Source organism: Colias croceus, chromosome 17 (genome assembly GCF_905220415.1).
Source record: "Colias croceus chromosome 17, ilColCroc2.1".
Taxonomy (NCBI): domain Eukaryota; kingdom Metazoa; phylum Arthropoda; class Insecta; order Lepidoptera; family Pieridae; genus Colias; species Colias croceus.
In genome coordinates this window covers 7712859-7731426 of record NC_059553.1, presented here as the reverse complement: position 1 = coordinate 7731426, position 18568 = coordinate 7712859, and the positions used below count along the sequence as shown (strand labels likewise).

Below are 18568 nucleotides of genomic sequence, written 5' to 3'. Positions count from 1 at the left end.
TAGATCGACTTTGTTTGAAATGCTAATGGTAAGTATAAAATATGTAAGCGAAAAGGCTAAATGGCCCTATAATTATTAAGTACTAGCAGTCCGCCCCGGCTTCGCCCGTGGTACATGTTTACGTTTTCTCTACATAAGATCCATCCTCGTACTTCAAGAAATATAATAAAAAAAGAATTATCGAAATCGGTTCAGCCGTTCTCGAGTTATGCGCTTACCAACACATTTTGCGATTCATTTTAATATATAAAGATTGTTAGGAAATATGAGGTTTTGTTTTAAAATAAATTTCATATTAAAAAAACACTTTTATTAATTCCAAACAATAACAATAGTAGGTAACTAGTTAACTAGTTAGTAAATAGTTATTATATTTATTTTAGACATTAATAGTTATTTTAGAACAAGCCATATTCTAGTTGTTCGCCTACGGTCAAATTGCTTACAAATTGTATATTATCAGCCACATCATTGCAGAGTTGAGCCAGTCCAGTCAATTGACCATCTTCTTGAGGACTGAAGTTGTACACCAACTAGAAAAATAAATAAAATTTCAAAAAAGATAAGGCGATTTATTATATGCATAAAGGTAAGGTAATAAAGGAGAGGGTAGAGAATAGAGACTTTTTCAGCAGTTATAAATACGATATGTTACGTGGATTAACAAATCAGATTGATCGCACCTCACTTAAAATATTATACACTAACAGACTGTGCCTCTCGGTTTCACCCGCATTGCCCCACTCCTGTTGGTCTTAGCGTGATGATATAATACAGCCTATATAGCCTTCCTCTATATCTAACACCGAAATAATTTTTTAAATCGGAAATTAGCGCGTTCAAACAAACAAACATACTCTTCAGATTACCTATATCTATTAAAGTGTCCATACACAATCCGTAAAAAACTTATAACTTAGCTAAACGTATTATAAGATGTATAAATAATAATTAAATATATTACCGACAAAAAATCATCGTAAGTGATCCACCCGTCTACATCCGTGTCTGCAGCATTGAATTTTTCTTTTCGTACTTCCATAGAAGTTTCATCCCCCAAACTCTCTAAAACTGCGCAGCTAAAATAAGCAACATTTACCTAATTAATCATCTCTGTTCTCATGATTAAAATGTCTAAAGATCGAAGTTTCTTAGGTAGCATGGGTAAAAACAACTAGTAAAACAAAGTCTTTGTAGATAAAATGGTAGTTTAACTTATATGCCGTAACAAGAATATAAGCTAATATCACAGATAATATAACAATCATATACTTGTAACTACTAATATTACGTTAGTGGTTCTATTTATACCAGAAAAATCTTATCTAGGTACCTACAAAAAAATTATATCTGCATCAGTGTATAAACTATAAACTAACAAATCATCGAAACCAAGCATTCCATTCGACTGGTTGTCGAAAAGCAAAAAGAGGCTGTGCAGATTGGCGATTGTCACTTCGTTCCAGCCCGGAAATCTCTCTACCACCTTTTGCATGCTCCATCTACGGTCTTGTTCTTTCATTTCCTGTAGATACAACGTTAAAGTTTTAACGTGTAATTTAATTATTATCCGTTAGCCTAGCTGTAGCAACTGTGGGGTCTGTTACCTGCTACGTTCACAATGGTGATCAAGTGATAGATATGGAGTTAAGATATTACATTAATTAACAATGTGCAAAATCACAAAACACAAGGTTGGTATAATAGTCTGCTAGTGTAGAGTTTAGACCGTAGACGTAGTAGAGTATATTGTGTAGTGTAGAGCATACTCTGCTAGGCTCTCCCTATGATATCTTATGATCTAAATTCTAATTCATTCCTATAAAATATAATATTCGTACTATTGTAGTTTATAGAAACAAATCTGTTCTTACTTGATTGTACTGTCGTTGCTCAGCCAGTCGCTTATAAAAGAGCTCTACCAATTTATCATAGTCAGTTTTCGTGGTTTTCTGTATCTCTGTAGCTTTTTTCTGCGGCTCACCTTGTTTATTTATTTAAATTAGAAAACTTATAGGGAGTGTGCAGTATTTTTATGGCAATCACTTATTGTAAGTGCGTCGGAATATAGGGGAAATATAACTTGGGGATTTGACCTGTCTCTGCTAGTTTGTAAGCAGCTAACGTGTAGGTATATGTCGTGGCCATATCGTAGATTTGCTCATTTCATGAAATGATTGATCATTTCGTGAAATGGTTGAATGTCTATAATTGGCCATTCTATTAATGGAATCTTACTTTTATTTGCGAGCCAAAGGATCTGTGCATTTAGAAAACGCAGCTGACCATACATATTTATATAGGCCTTTGGTTTATAGGGAATAACAGAACTTTAAAAATTAATCACGATCATGAATACCATTTTCAACCTATCTACATTCGTCTGAATAGAATTGTATCCATAAAATTACCCGTAGCAGTGAAGTCCTCTTGTCTGTAAAAGCATATGGGTTTCCTCTTTACGGGATACTCGAAAAACCTCCCGAGACTAGAGAACAATGCACTCACATGGTGACCCATTTTACTGTTCTTACCAAGTTTTTAGTATTCAATAGATGCTATTATTCGTATTGATTGTTCGATTTTACTATATTTATTTCCTTCTGTATACTATATTTCACTGATGGAGGATGTAATGCTTTGGATTAATATTCCTATTATAAGCATGGACTTATTTTGATTAATACATCAAAATAAACAAACATGTTTTTTATATTTTTTTAATGCCAGGTAACTATATGGAAACTCTATGGTCATAATAATAATTAAATATGTCCAATGTGTCCAATATGTACTGTAATATAAATGTTGCCCGTAGCTTCGCCCGCGTGGTCAAAATAAAATTTCTCAAACTTTCACCCATTTAGAGCTAAGAATGTATGAATATTTTAGCGGATGATTTATCTTATCTGCATGCAGTCATACCAATAATGTTTTATTTTTATCAGCATGTTTAGAACTTTAGAGCGTAGATGAGACAATTTATCCTGTAGGTGTACGTAAGTTAATTAATTATTATTGATTTATAGGTGTACCCATTACTGAGAACTTTGTGTCATTCTCTGCAATAATCAATTGATTTAAGACTTAAATTTTAAGCCAATGTACAAGTATACTTAAGAGTAGTTAAGAGTTATGAAAGGGATTAAAATAAAACACCATTATTTATCAATCACTTGATTAATTTTCATACAAAATTGCATTAAAATTTTCAAAAAATCCATGACATAATATAGCGTCATGCACAATTGATAAGATTACAAGAGTCAAAGTAACGTTCATTACCGAAGGGTTAAAAAATAAATGAAATATGGTAGGCAGTAAATTATTCTAAATTAAAATATAGGAACATTTATAAAATATCAGTCTTCTTTCAACAATATTACAGGAGAGTAACGTAAGATATACATAATTATAAAAGAAAAAGACTGTTGTCGACTTCGTTTCAACAAAAATTTTGCCTCGATTATTGGACGCTTAATTTAAGTGAAGTAATTACGAGTAAGAATTCTGCTTAATCTAGTAGACAACAGACTTCTAACGCAGTGATCTGACCACCGACACATTAATTCATATCAGTCTTTATGCTTTTGCAAGTGAGGTAGATTTCGGTCTAATGTAACTATGCACGCGTCTAGTCATTTTTGTTACGCTTTGGGAGTATATAGAGTTCGTACGTAGACCTTTACGGTTCGGCATACTCAGATGTCTGACGTATCACAAATGACTTTGACACGTGATCTTCCCCGCAGACCAGACATAATGACCGGTCCGACCGAGGAACGAATACAAAAATACTACTTACGAGTACACTAAATAGAAACTCGCCGACATTCATCTCCCCTCCAATATTATTCTGCTATTTTTACTAAGATTTCATCGTAAGCTTATCCACACACTACGCGCTATGAAGGAGTATTTTGAATACGTTTACATTAACTACGATAAATGTTCGATTATAATATTATGTCATTAACGTACGAAAGGGGAGATGGATGGCTGAGATTGCACTAAGACTAACACAACGCAAGCCTAGTTAACATTAAAAATAGCACAAATATAATGGCTCAATACAATCCGCTAGAATCTCATACGATCGTACATTACTCATGCAGTTATCGTATTGCGTCTTACCACAACACCGTTTTATAAGGAAACCACATTGCGTTCCTTTGGCGTTTGACAATAATTCAAACGGCGAAAAACTTCGTAGAAAAATTACCATCAAGCTTCGAATAAGTTCTCAATTTTATTGTATCTATCACAAAACCACATTTATACTGCTAGTAGCTAGCAGCTGTCACATTTCACAATATCGTTTCGCGATCAAATCTCTGACTTGGGTGATTACATCAAAATATTATGCGCTTCGAATTTGGTTCACTTTTACAAAGTGGTCATGTTAATGGGAGGCGAGGCGGTAGAGCAGATCCATATGAACGTTCGAGACGTATGTGTAACATACCGTTTGTTTCAAAGTGGAGCTCGATCAAATCTGCCCTAGACCTCGCCGGCCATTCACTTCACGAAAAGTGTTAACAAAATAAATCTAAACATAACTAATGACAAAATCATATGAAAGTCTAAAAATTATATTTAATAGTAACATTAAGCAGTCATTTTCAAGACTAACTATTTAGAATTAGATTCTCTTCGTCTGATGCGATAACAGAATGCAAAGACCGAATGAATTGCACATATTAAATGTGTTATCAGTATAAAATGCAGACTTACGATTATTTAAAAATAATTTACAAATTGTTGCGTAATTTAAATATTAAACTACTCAGTGGTTTGGATTCTGTTACGTGACCAGAAATTAAGAATAAGATTTGTTGCAAGTTGAAAAATCTACATTCAATACCATGAAGTTATAGCAAAATATTTACTTGAATTTGCTTGGCAAATCCTTTTTAATAATGTTTATGCAAAATTGTAAATCACTGTCTAAAATACCGAGATTCAGTCGTCAATACAAAAATAATTATCGATCTGACTTCGAGTTTATAATTTTGTAAAACCTTTAATAATATAAAAAAATGCATTTCATGCAACATATTATTTTAAAAATAACATAATACTTTTAATAATGGCACTGAAAAAAAAAATTAAGTAATATTCACTTTAATTATTTATGATATGAAATAAAAATTAGTATAAAACTACTGTTTTAGCGGAATTCCCTTAATTGACCGTAAAAGACGCAAACTAGGTACTGCATGTTCATTTTAATTTTATATTTGTTGTCTTTGCCTTACATAACATGTGGGTAGTTAAATATTTTTATCCAATGCTTAAATTTTATCATATTCCGAATATTTTCGATTACAGACTTACCAATGTAGCACAAAATTGCACAGAGGTAATAAATTTACAATATTCATTATTCAATACCAGATATAATACTGCCAAATTATTGCTATCAATTATATACTATCTGTACAATTTTCTTTGTGAAATGCCCGATGGAATCATGACACTATGGGACGCAAAGCAAAGACAACAATACCCAAAAACGTTAATAGAGCGCTAGTCCCTCAGTACTTATTTCACTTCAAACAATAATTTCCACTATATCAAGCCATACTTCATTAATCTATTGCTAAAAGTCATCACTAAATGACCCAGTACTCCATAGCGAATCTTTGTTTGAAGTTATGTGTCGAAACGGCATCACGACTTAATCTAATTTAACCTAAGTACAAAACGTGAAAAATGTTATTCTATCATTAAATTTACCTAAAATTATGCTTGAATATGGGAGACATTGCTTTTTAATGAGCTCAAACTACTCACTGTTAATTTTATTTAATCTAAGAAGCGGTTATACGGTCGTGTGTCTTAACACTGATATATATATAGCTTTGGTATTTAAGATACAGATTCTAAAGGCGAATAAGTTCATAGGACGATTAATAGGATTCCATACGATATACGTTCTATAGTTCTGTGGTGCTGACAAGGCAAACCAGTGACTAAACATCGATAATATTACGTTAACGTACATTATATTAAGAATTAAATACTATTTTGGAAGCGGTACTTCAACGATTAGCCTACAGCACGCAATTTAACTAGATAATGATAGTTCTGGAACCGACCGGCCCTAATCTAACCTACATTTAAATAGTGAACACATACAGACTGAACACATGTTAAATCGAATACATTCGATATACTTAGAAGATTATAAAATATACTTTATGTTAATTTATTACAATAATCAATTTTGAGGGATGAATTTTGCTAAAATATTTTAACTAGCCGAATATTCGCGTTGAATAATTGCTACGTATTATCACACGAAGACAGGCAAGATTGGGATGTGCTTGTTATTTTGGCAAATACTTAATTTGCGTTCAAATTAAAAGCTGTGTCTAAATGAAATATACATAAATATAATTTCATAAACTCATTCAGTTAGTGGCTAATGGAATTCTGCTGTGAAATAAGCAAATAATGGATAAAAAGCACGGAAGGGCTTTACAATATGCGTATCCTCTGCCTGCCCTCCTGAAATAAGTGACCGATAGAATTAATTCCCCGCAACATAATATATCTATCCAATTACCTAATTAAACGAGAGTCATCGCGACTCAGTTCGTTTAAATTATAAGAGATTATCATAATTATTATAAAAATAATAAATTAGAAGCTAATTATTTCAATTTAAATCAGTTCTTAATATATAAAAATAAAATCAGCCCATAAATCCAGTCGAATTTTTTTACCAATTACATAAGATAACAAAATAAATTTCAGAAAATAATAAAAATAAAAAAGAATCACGTAGCAATAAGGTGTGCATAAGAATTTTATAATGTAATACCTAAATATTGGTAAAAAATTGCATTACGCGATCGAGCGATGCCTTCCCCTCGCCGCGCCACCCCCGCCATCATCTTTAAGACAGTCTTCTAAAGTCAGTCTCAAAGTTTATTGCATTTAATTTCTTAGCTCAGTTGTCTCCACCCCTTCCCTACCGAGTTTTTAAAAGTCTAAACGCAGTCGAGAAAATAGCTATAAACTAAATATAATATAATCAAAATGGGCGAAAATAAATAGCCACACTTCTATAATCCGCAAAGAAAACGTAATGTCTATAATACGCAAAATAATTCACAAAAAACCTACATTCTAGCGTCTGAAATAATCAATTAATTAAACAAGTAAAAGAACGCAAAAAGTAACATTTTGGAAAAGAATACTTTTCAAGCTAATTTTAAATTATCTCACATAAAAAACATCTTTTAAATCACATCGTGATCTTTTATCATATAATAATAATCTTGACGATTTGTTTCATTTATTATGCATTGCATAAGGAGTTCGATAAAAAATATAATCGAAGTATGTCCTGTTCATTAGATTTGGTGTTTCATGGATATGATTTAATATATGAAAGCTATAAACTGCCACAAAAAGTGTCGTTACTTCATCGCAAACACCGTTTGGCCCTTAAAGACTAGTCGAATACGGAAACGAAATCAAAATTATATGGTAACAAAAGTATTCAAAGAATTTAAGGAGAATTCGATTTGTGCAAACCTTTGTAAATCATGAACAAATACTAATTCTCCGTACAAGCTATGCTCGATCCGGATTTTCACAAATATAATAAAATTGGCACATTATGAAATCAATCACAACTTAAACAAAACAAAAAATTCATTATAATAATATAAGAGACCTACGGTCCACAATGTAATTATACTTTTACGTATCTAGTCAGTCAGTATACCTTAATGTATTGCTTGCCGTGGGAAGAGATGTCGCGGGCGGTGTCGGGCAAAGTCTCGAACAGCACAACGAGGTAGCCCTCGGGGGTGAGGGCCACGTCGCTGGGCCGGTCCTTATCGTCTAAACCGGGGCTCTTGAGATCGACTGCCCACAGAATACGTAACTCAGAAGTAAACACAAGAACGCGGTGATTCTTTGAATCAGCCACTATTATACGTCCGTCGTCGTCCGTCACTATGCCAGAGGGGCGATTAAGTTCTCCGATACCGGAACCTTCACGACCGACACAGTGTAACACCTTCGATAGGGTCGGATCAACCATAAGCAAACGATGGTTTTCAAAATCAGACACTATGATATTACCGGATGTCGTGAAGCACACGCCTCTAGGCGTAGTAGGTCCTTTAAGCATCTTGGCAGGATTAGCCCCCTCGAACACAAACTTAGTTATATACGTCCCGTCACTAGTAAATAACTGGATACGATGATTACGCGTGTCTGTTACGACAATATTACCTAAAGTATTTACAGCAACGTCCCAAGGATATTGGAACTGTCCACATTCCTTTCCGAACGATCCAAATTTCAAGATAAAGTTACCGGAAGATGTGAATATCTGCACTCTATGATTGTCTTTGTCAATAACTATAATACGACCGTAAGTGTCTGTAGTTATTCCCGCTGGTAGATCAAACTCGCCAGGTCCAGTACCTTTCGAGCCGAACATAGTTCTAAATTCACCGCGGTTGTTGAATATCTGAATGCGGTTGTTTCTTCTATCAGCTACAATGATATTGCCCTCCCTGTCTACGCAGAGTCCCCATGGTCTAGATACTTGTCCTTCATCCTGACCCTCTCTACCAAAAGAAAACATAGGGACACCTGGAACAGGGCTTCTTGTGGGTTTTACTGAAACTGACATCCAGTAGCCAGGGATCGCTTGCCCGATTCCGCGAGCGGGATTAGAGTCCATTGAGATACTAGATGAAATGCTAGTATCGTAGTAATTTGTAGATCTCGTATGACTGGTTGTATAATCCGGTAAAGAACGCAGACTGTTCGTTACCGACATGTTATAAGTCAGCGGTGGATAAGTTTGAGCTGTTTGCAGGGACTGCAGTAATGACTGGCGTGATTGAAGCGATGATGACGATGTTAGTGAGTGCAAAGCGTTTGCTGGCGCAGACTGTACATCGCACTGCCTTTTGATTTGATCAACTAAATCATAATTCGGAGGTATGAACATTATACGCTCTTCAGTTATATACATATTTTTAAACATACATGAGAAATAATCAACTTGCGCTCTTCCTTTCTCTTTGGCCATAAATAAGTCAATACCTTCCGAGTCCATGCTTCTTACTAGAGTCTCATTTGTATGAGCCAAACCGGCTAAAATACCACGCAACGTATTCATATGATCGGTCAGCTCATTCATTTTTGCTTGACGCATTTTTTCTACTTTATCTAATAAATATTTCTCACGATCTTCAATAGCTTGAGCGAAACAACGCATAGCTTTTCTTATTTTCATATTAGCTTCAGCTGTTTCCTTTTCATATGCCTTCGACATAGCCACAGCGCGGTCGATTGCCGTTTTAATTGCCTTCGTCCCAGTCTTTGTGTCCTCGATTGCACGAAATACGCCAATGCGACACATATCTAATGCACCCTTTATCGGTGAATAGCAATGATCTTTGTGCACCCACAGAGTGCATTCCTGGCAAATAAATATAATGCAAGCTTCACAATAATATCTAACAGGATCACAATGCAATTCACAGTACATAACTTCTTTATCATTGGTCACAGAATTGGGTCTGGCACCAATTGGAGAAATTTGATGAATGGGTAACAACGTATGTTCACGTAACTGGCAATCCGATGTTACTTTATGGCAACATTCATGGCAAAAAAGATCATTGCATTCGAGGCAACGCGTGGTGGGTGTGCGTTCCTCGCAGCGGAAACAGGTGATTGAAACCGAAGATGAAGTTCCGGGTGAGCCGCTGGAGTTATCCTCCTTGGAATGACTCGTATTATTATTGTTAGAAGTAGACGCATACTCACGACTGGAGCTTCCGATGGGTGTTTGTAAGGTACTGCAAGTCGGTAGGGCCCAGATGTCGTAGGGTATGGTTGAAGAATTAGCATTTGATGGGCCTTGCAAGCTTGACGGTTTGTTCATGTTTTCAAGCAGGCTACATATGATGTTGGACATGGCGAGTGGGTCTTCTTGGTCAGTGGAATTGTGGGTGGAGCCCGACGATGAAGTCGAAGTGGCTGGCAGGCTGGCAGCCAGCGACTGTGTCATATTTGCGAACGACGTCATGGTGTCCCGGTGCCAATCAAGTCATTAGACCTGAAATGAGAATACAAATACTTATAGTTATGGCTACTATTGTATGTATGTAGATTGTAGAGTATGAATATTGATGATAATTTTTATGCTTGTCTGTATATGAAAATTATAAACAGCTTGCTATTTAGTAAAATTATAATCAATTGTACATATATTCTTGTAAATTATTTACTCTATTACTTATATGTTTTTAAACTATAAAGTGAAGTAAAAACCTACTAACTAAATTATATGTACATGTAAACATTTATCATTATTGCAATAATTATAATTACTTATCGAAATATTATATGTATTTCGAAATAAATAACATTAATTGGTGTAAAATATTTTTGTAACAAAGCACCATAGTGGCTATTTACCAATGTTTTTTAGAACAAAAAATAAAATTAAAAAAAAACTCACAACAAACATAAACAACATTTTCTTATCACTTATCACAACAACACAATGGCCTAAAAACAACTGTTGACAAATTAAATTATGAAATAAAACGTGAACGCCAGAAACGGCGTAGTCTTGCACTGGGGTTGTTTCATATGGTGCAGTTTGCGAAAAAAATCCTATCCCAAAAACATTATGCCCTGCAGCCCTCCCTACCATGCCCTTCGTGATTCTAGGTAGCAATCACCGAGCGAAACAACACTACACCCCTTGTATGTGTTAGAAAAGGACACTGTATACATTCCAAATTTTCCATAATTTAGATAAAGAGGTTTGCTATGATTAGGGCTGGCTCTGATTTATCTATTAACTATTGATTTTCGGTTTATCATTTTTCGGTTATAGGTGTGTTGTTGTTGACCGTGTTACGTGTAGTAACTTGTTTTGATAAGCAGAAATGCAAACAAAAATTTGTAAATATTTATATAAGAGCGTCGTACGTCTTAAATTGGTTGCCATGTGTTCAAAATGAAAAAAATGAGCAATACTTTTAGTCTACACAATTTTGATAGCCAATGTTATAAAACGTAGAACCATCATCACATAACGCGTGCCGACCAGCCCTATCCGAATGACTATTGACTAGCCAATGCCAATGTGTTATGTGAGTGGGAGCGGGAAGGCAGATGCATTGTGAAACGCGTCCGAAAGAGAAAGTGGTATGTATCGAGATTGAGTATTTTGGTAGAGCCGTGGTGGCACGTTGTTCGTGACCTTGGCAGAGGAATACGCGTGAGGCAGGTCCGGGGTACGCCATCTTGACGCGCCCCCGCTAACCGTGCGCGAGGGGTACCAAAAATCGATGTCCTCCCTAGCTGCCCTTATCCAAAGGGCGAAATGGGGACCATCATCGACATTACTACGATATCTTGAAATGCTCAACAAAAACATTGAATCGTAACACTTTACACAGCCAAAAAGTTTCCTATTCGTAACTTTAAAAATTTATTTGTATATTTTAATAAAATAGCGCTAAACAAATTAACGTAAAACATAATAAATTAACAATATTATAAGTATTTAACATAACTATCCATTTATGGAAATTTCGAGTGCATTGAACCCGTCACGTCCGACTTTGGTCATTGACAATGATATACATATACCTACGTATGTATATGAATTTAAATAATTGTGTATGATATAAATACAGTATGACGCAGTATTTCTGTATTGCAATTTCACAAACATAATTGTAAAAATTTACAAGGTGCGTTGTATAGATTATAAAAACGTAATACAAGCAGGTAGGTATATCAAACAGTCAAAAGAAATTACAATTGCCCCTTTTTAACAGGAGAAATAGGCTTTCTTTGGATTAAGTTACATTCATCTAGTAAGCGGCGGTACCTGACCAAAAAAAAAAAACAATTGTTCAATTACGCAGCGGCATTCATTCGAGCAGGTAGAGTGCGCTTTGTGGGCATTCGGATTTTCGTGAAACGTTCTTTTTTGGTATTGAATGAGACAATGGCTGTTTGTACGTGCACCATACAATAGGTATATATTCCGAGGTTTCGAGCAACGAACCGCTGTACGTACAATCTGAATGGTAAGCGGTGATGTGGTAGCGTACGCTATCACTGTAATTACTACGCTGACGTTAGACCTTTGAAAAATACAAATTACTGTTGAAGACACGACCTGTGGTAGTGTGGTAACTGATATATATAAGAATCCTGCGAGATGAACTTTTTTTTTGAGATTAAGTAGGTACATTGGAAAAAAAAATTAAAATAGAACAAGTCATATTTTTTGCTATACTTACCTATTACTTTACCTTTTTGATTGTTAAAGTTAATGGTAAACCTACTGTAAAAATAAGTATTTTACTATAAAAACTATAAGGCTATAAAAACACCTAATCTGATAATTTTCCAAACAAGCCTTATGGTTTGTTGATGTTTTGGTTTTGACTTCCGATAATAGAGTTGATGCGATAACAAGCTAAGATAAACATATTTCATGTTATGAAATAACCACCCAAATGTTAGATATCAATTAATTTTGAAAAAAATATTTAACTAACAAAACCAAAAAACAAAAATCCTGCAAAATTTACAAAAAAAAATCTTTTTTTTTCCAAATTCCAAAAAAAATCATAGATAACGAAAACAAATAGGCTATTGAATGAGTCACGACTCACGCCGTACTAAAAAGTTCCAATGACAAAAAAAAAATAGATCAAGAATACCTGCTTCAACAATAGCAACGAAGGATCAAGAAGTTACAATGAAACTGTTATCATGAATGTCATTGTTACTGCACCCGGCACTGGTCATCGTAAAATCTACAATGCTCATAGACTATAAAACGACCTGCAGAATACTATTGAAATTATTTTGCAAAATGGCTCAAGCAGATTTCTTTATCGAATGTTTATTGACGATACAGCCATCATTATCATTAGTGTTCGTTCAATGGTAGTCTAGACTAGTCAATTTTCGGAATTTCATTTAGTTATTGGCTTTTTTCTCATTATTGTGATTTATTATGTATATCTCAAATAGCGATTGATTAGGTATATATATCTCAAATGGCAATGGCGATAGATTCAACATATCAATGATCATAAAATTAGTCGATCTCTTCTTCGGAAGATGGAAGTATACCTATGGACGATCTAGTTCAGAAAAATATTATTATTGCAAAATTGAATTGTATATCCACTCTTGTTATATTACAAACTAACAACACAGGTGCATTCCACAATTATCTCAGTACAGTTAATTAAAAACATTGTACATGCTGTAGGTACTACTCGAGTAGAGTCATTACTCCTCAGTACACTCTAGTTGAGCGGTCATCGTAACTTTCCAACACGGTCCTACAATGGAGAGAACCTGCCGTGGATGCAACAAATGATATCCGAGAATTTTATAAAAAATATACCTACTGTGTTTACTTTGTATACGGCTCATGTAGAGTTTTATAAATAAAAGACATGATATTACGAAAAGGTACTTTATGCAGGTTTAATTTTTGCAACGCTTATTATTAAGAAATTTAGTTTATTGAAAGAGATAATGCGCAGAATTAGTCCCAATTGATTTCTAAGCGAATATTCATTTAGGATAAATCAAAGTCAAAAGTCAGTCTCTAACGTAAGTGCTGATTTACACAGGGTCAGTAACTGACTACAAATTCGAGGCAAATCAGTGCTGACCCGAAAAAAACCCTGTGTAAACAGATTTGAAGTCAGTACAGAGGCTTAAAGTCTATGTAAACAGTTGACTTGTCTGCTGACCCTGTGTAAATCAGCATTTACAGTTATTCGAAGAGCTTTTATAGATAGAAAGTATCTGGGTTCAATCTATAACAAATTAGATCTGAAGCTATAAAAAGCATTACAGAACATTTGCAAAAAACAAATTGGATTACAATGAACATAATACCGTTACGATGATCGAACAAACGTACTCATACCTATTTGAAAAAAAAAATTAGAACCGAAGCTTATACGGCATACCATCAATTGAAGTATACTGCAAATTGAAAATCAATCTTTTTCAACTGACGATACGACGTACTGTTATAAGATAAAACTTCGAAGGGGTATATTTGTATTTCCGTATTGGAATTTCTAATCGAAAACGCTGTGATATAATATGTATTCAATCATCCAGTCTGAATTTTATTGTTAATGGCCTGTCGCAGGTCTAGGACTGATAGTTTTGTAATACTTCGCGGTGGTCTAACACGATTCAGAAACGCTTTTGCACGGTGATTTTACCACGCAGTAAGTAACCCGATCGTACAATACCGGTGGAACCGGCCACAGAAAAAAAAATGCAGTAACCAGATCTTCGAAGATAATTAATGTACTAAGAAAGCTACAGGTTTCTTCACATTCAAAACATATTAAGGTTAAAAGAAGACACAGCTGTAAATAAGCTATATTTAGATAGTCGTCATTTGTGTAACCTTTATTGAGTGACAAAAAACATTTAAATTTTTCCAAGGTGTAGCTACATATACGTGACTCATTTAAAGTTACAGGTTGTTGGTGGTCTGTGGTAACCAAGGTGTAATAAATATCATAATATTAGCTGACGCCTGCATGCTCTACTTCCAATTAAAAAAGACGTGTCGACATAAATGTAATATTAAACTACTAAATAAGATACGCGATAATCTTATAGAAGCTTTTCTTTGTTTGTTATTTTTATCATATTATTACAAAATTTTTAATTGTTTGTTGCTCGCCACTTTACACATAAAATAAGTTCAATATTGGAAAATTTTAATTGTTTTCTTTTTTGCCATATTTGTTGCTTCTATTGTTTTACGAGTATGTAATGTGAAAATTATATTCGCCGTTACACTACAAAAAAACGACCTTAATTATTATAATCTATGCACGTAGATGATTGTAATTTGGCGATCATTTTTTACCGCAAAAAGGTCATCAGCCTATATCTAACCTCTTTGGAGCTTCTTATCTATTTTCATTTAAACCGGATCATATCTAAAACATCCAGAGTGTTATCCCATCCCACCGTCGCATTTCCTTCGACCCATTTTAAGCTTTACCAATTTCTTTGATGTTTCTTTTTCCAATAAAACATCGAAAATAGTTTCGTTAGTTATGACATCCTCTAGAAGTTAAGAACGCATCAAATACTACAGATTTTTTAAACTTATCATATGACTAATACAATAAATTAAATTTGATTTTCAATTACATGTAATGCTTAAACCGCTAATCGATAGATTTATTGTCTTGGCAACTCCGAGCCCCAGGGTATTAGTCGCATCCCTGTAATATCTTCGTTGTACTTTGAAAAGGTATTATTCGAGAAGACCTGCTACGGTATAATCTTAGGGGTCCTTCCGGCACATGCGCGGTTATACATTGGGGTCGAAGCCCTATGATTTCACTTGTATTGCGAGCAACTTTTGTAGCATTCTACGATACGAATATAATTAAACTTGTTTGATGGTCTAAGCCTGATAGAATAAGATAATTTAGTTTACGCCTATCATAGTTTAGATAAAATTGATGCCGAAAGGTTATTCGTCTATCCAATTAACTAATCTGAGTTAATTAAAACACTTTTTTATGAATCTACGTCATATCTTAAAATTGTTACGCAATATTTTTGTTTTATATTACGGAATCGAGCTGTAGATTTAAAAAAAAATATCATGGGATACTAGATAATTTATTTGCAATGTAAGATTATGGTTTAACAAGGTACATGTTAATTAAAGCTCCCCACTTTAAACAGTAGAAAGTGATCTTTCACAATGTTGTTTACTAGTCAATAGTCAGGGTTGACATGACTGATAAAATGCAACCACATTCACATACCAATGGTTACTACAATGTTTACTAGTAATTACTAGTAAACTAATATCTGAATAATTAATTATGTAATTAGTAATATTAATTAATTATTCAGATATTATTTTATAAATAAATAAAATAAATAAATTAACATGAAGTTGATAAACAGAATCCACATAAAGCTGAATTGATCTGACAGTCATCTTGTGAAATGGCCTTAATAATTATAATATGTACTACTATAATAATTAATACAATTTTCGATACCTATAACAGGATGAAGATTGAAGGGGCGTAAAATTTGTATGAAATACTCATATCGAAATAATGAATTTAAGACAGAGTGAACTGCAAGAACATTTTTTGTTCTTACTTACTAGACATTTAAAAAAAACCTAATTCATATTAGGATAGAATTTTTACAGTCTATAGAAAAACTATGGAAGTACATCCCCCATTGGCAAGAACTTTGAAGAGGCAATACCTGTTTATATCGCATAATTAAAGCCTATATTTATGACTTCATTTAAATTGTGTTGATATGAGCAAATAGAATGATTTGCGTTTTTGCATAAAGTTCTTACCAACAATATAAAAGAAGCTTCTACCTACTTGTCTTGTCTTACTATACAATACAGACAAGTAAAAAATGTAGTAGATAAAGAATTAGTCACATGAATAAGGCAACCTTTTTCACATAATGTTGTTTTTTTACAAATTTAATAGATGTTTACGAGTAGTTGCAAGCAATCACGCACAGATTATGGTAATAGTCTGACGAAAAGTTCATTGCGATTGAAATAATTTGTTTAAAATTAATAATATATATTTTGATTTGTCATTTTTAATAAATTCCAAGTATATAATTAAACTATAACAAAAAAGGAAATAATGAAGCTGGCTTATTATTTTTGAATAAAAACAACATAATATAACTTACTAATATAGTTAATTATCTAATTATAAAAATAATGGTGAAAAATATGAAAATACATCACACATGACTATCATCTTTGAGAAGGTTTTTATATTCTTTGTGTCCTCTGTTATAAAACCTCCACAATGCATATTAAGAAAATATTTTTTATTATTTATTATTTATTTAATTACATATACATTATTTATTATATTTTACACACTATTATTAAATCAAGTTGAATGAACCATTGTTATGAAAACTGTTTATATGCATTTATTGTATTTATTACGGTCAAGGTTTTAAGCATTGTATGCAAAAAATAATTCACATAAATATACCTATGTAATTGACAATGTTAATTGTCTTGCATTTTGTAAACAACATTGTGAGGAGAGTTATTAATAATTTATATGTGAATGTGAAATACATACCTATATGAAATATATTGTATATTTACTTGAAACCATGATGTATAACAATGCATGTCTTTAAAATATGTTATATTTCATATTAATGTGGTAGGTACTGAAAACATGCAAAATATATTTTTAGAATGGAATATATAAATACACAACATACATACACATGCACATGCACATGGTGTGCGAATTTTATTATAATCGGTTAAGTGGTTTAGGAGTCCATTGAGGACAAACATTGTGACACGAGATTTATATATATATTAAGAAAGATGTATTTGTGAAATATCAATGACAATGCAACTTGTGCTGACATAAAAGATTTTGCTGAGTTTCATGTTTGTTTTTGTTTTTAATCTCATATTAATTTTAATTTTAGTGAAATATTAATACATAGGTACCTAGTTAATAGAAAAGTATTTTTTTTTAAACTTAAGTATAAACAAAGCTTTTACTAGAAAATTGTATAATGTAAATTAAATTATCTGAATCAAAATCCACCTATCCTCGAAAGTATATTGTGGATAAATGGATAATTTGTTTATCGATATTTATGCAAAACTTTGGATTACCTACGATATTTTTCACGGGAACAAGGTAAAAGTTAATGGTATAACTTTCGAAAACGCTTGTCTAGTGTAAAGCTCTTCTTGAAATAGGTTTGTAACAAATTAATCTTAAGGTATTACGACGTCTTCCTGTTTGTTCTCGACGTCGCTATCTCAACATAATGGATGTGTGGTGCAGTGAATCACAAATTATAATAACTAATTATACACGCCATATACTCACCAAATCTGTCTCCGAAGTCTTAATAACAAAAACTGATCTACGATCCTCTGCAAATAATGCGCATTACACTATAACCTTTAGATACGTCCTTTACAATAAAAGTTATTGAATACGAAGTCACAGCAATTATTTACGAAAATATGCCTGACGATGTAGGTAGATTGCACAAAGTAGAAACCTATATTTCTAAGAAAGTCCGAGATTGACTACGTTTTTTTTATTGCACTAGTTACAAATACTGCTAATCATCGCGATGGAATTATAATATTTCGCAATAATCGTGTATTTATTTATTATCAATAAAACACCACGAAAACAACAGCGGTGAATGAACGATCAATTGATTTAAAAATAAACGTATTGTCTATAGCTTTTCAGCAACAATACAACACAAATTCGACCTTATTTTTCATAAAATCATTGTTTTAAGTTTTACTGTTCTTTATACAATTTATGAACAAAAAATCGATTATTTCAAACAATAACGAAACATTTTACATACGATAAGTATTATTTTATTTAAAAAATATTTATAAAGGTTTTCATTTACTGAAGAAACCATAGTGACGTAAGTCTATCCTTTAAAAAACGTCAAGCAGTGG

At 33.1% G+C, this 18568-nt stretch overlaps 2 protein-coding genes across 2 annotated transcripts; both read right to left on the bottom strand.

The window, feature by feature from the left end:
* Positions 1 to 288: 288 nt before the first annotated feature.
* LOC123699025 lies at positions 289 to 2539 on the bottom strand. The gene is made up of 5 exons (XM_045645879.1): positions 2412 to 2539; positions 1875 to 1984; positions 1380 to 1525; positions 965 to 1079; positions 289 to 533 (listed from the first exon to the last, which is right to left on the bottom strand). Exons 1-5 carry the CDS (start codon positions 2518 to 2520, stop codon positions 399 to 401), a joined length of 615 nt encoding a protein of 204 aa, XP_045501835.1. The 5' UTR covers positions 2521 to 2539; the 3' UTR covers positions 289 to 398.
* A 622-nt stretch (positions 2540 to 3161) lies between these two features.
* On the bottom strand, positions 3162 to 18294 carry LOC123699024 (protein wech). Its single transcript, XM_045645878.1, has 2 exons — positions 17967 to 18294; positions 3162 to 10102 (listed from the first exon to the last, which is right to left on the bottom strand). Exon 2 carries the CDS (start codon positions 10070 to 10072, stop codon positions 7733 to 7735), a length of 2340 nt encoding a protein of 779 aa, XP_045501834.1. The 5' UTR covers positions 10073 to 10102; positions 17967 to 18294; the 3' UTR covers positions 3162 to 7732.
* Positions 18295 to 18568: the final 274 nt, after the last annotated feature.

Bases quoted from the DNA above. Each gene is read 5' to 3' on its own strand.
- LOC123699024 (XM_045645878.1), bottom strand. From the start codon at position 10,072: ATGACGTCGTTCGCAAATATGACACAGTCGCTGGCTGCCAGCCTGCCA.
- LOC123699025 (XM_045645879.1), bottom strand. From the start codon at position 2,520: ATGGGTCACCATGTGAGTGCATTGTTCTCTAGTCTCGGGAGGTTTTTC. The intron at 1,985-2,411 runs GTAATTTTATGG...TAAATAAACAAG, and splicing joins AGAGGACTTCACTGCTACGG to GTGAGCCGCAGAAAAAAGCT. The intron at 1,526-1,874 runs GTAAGAACAGAT...TTGTATCTACAG, and splicing joins AGCAACGACAGTACAATCAA to GAAATGAAAGAACAAGACCG.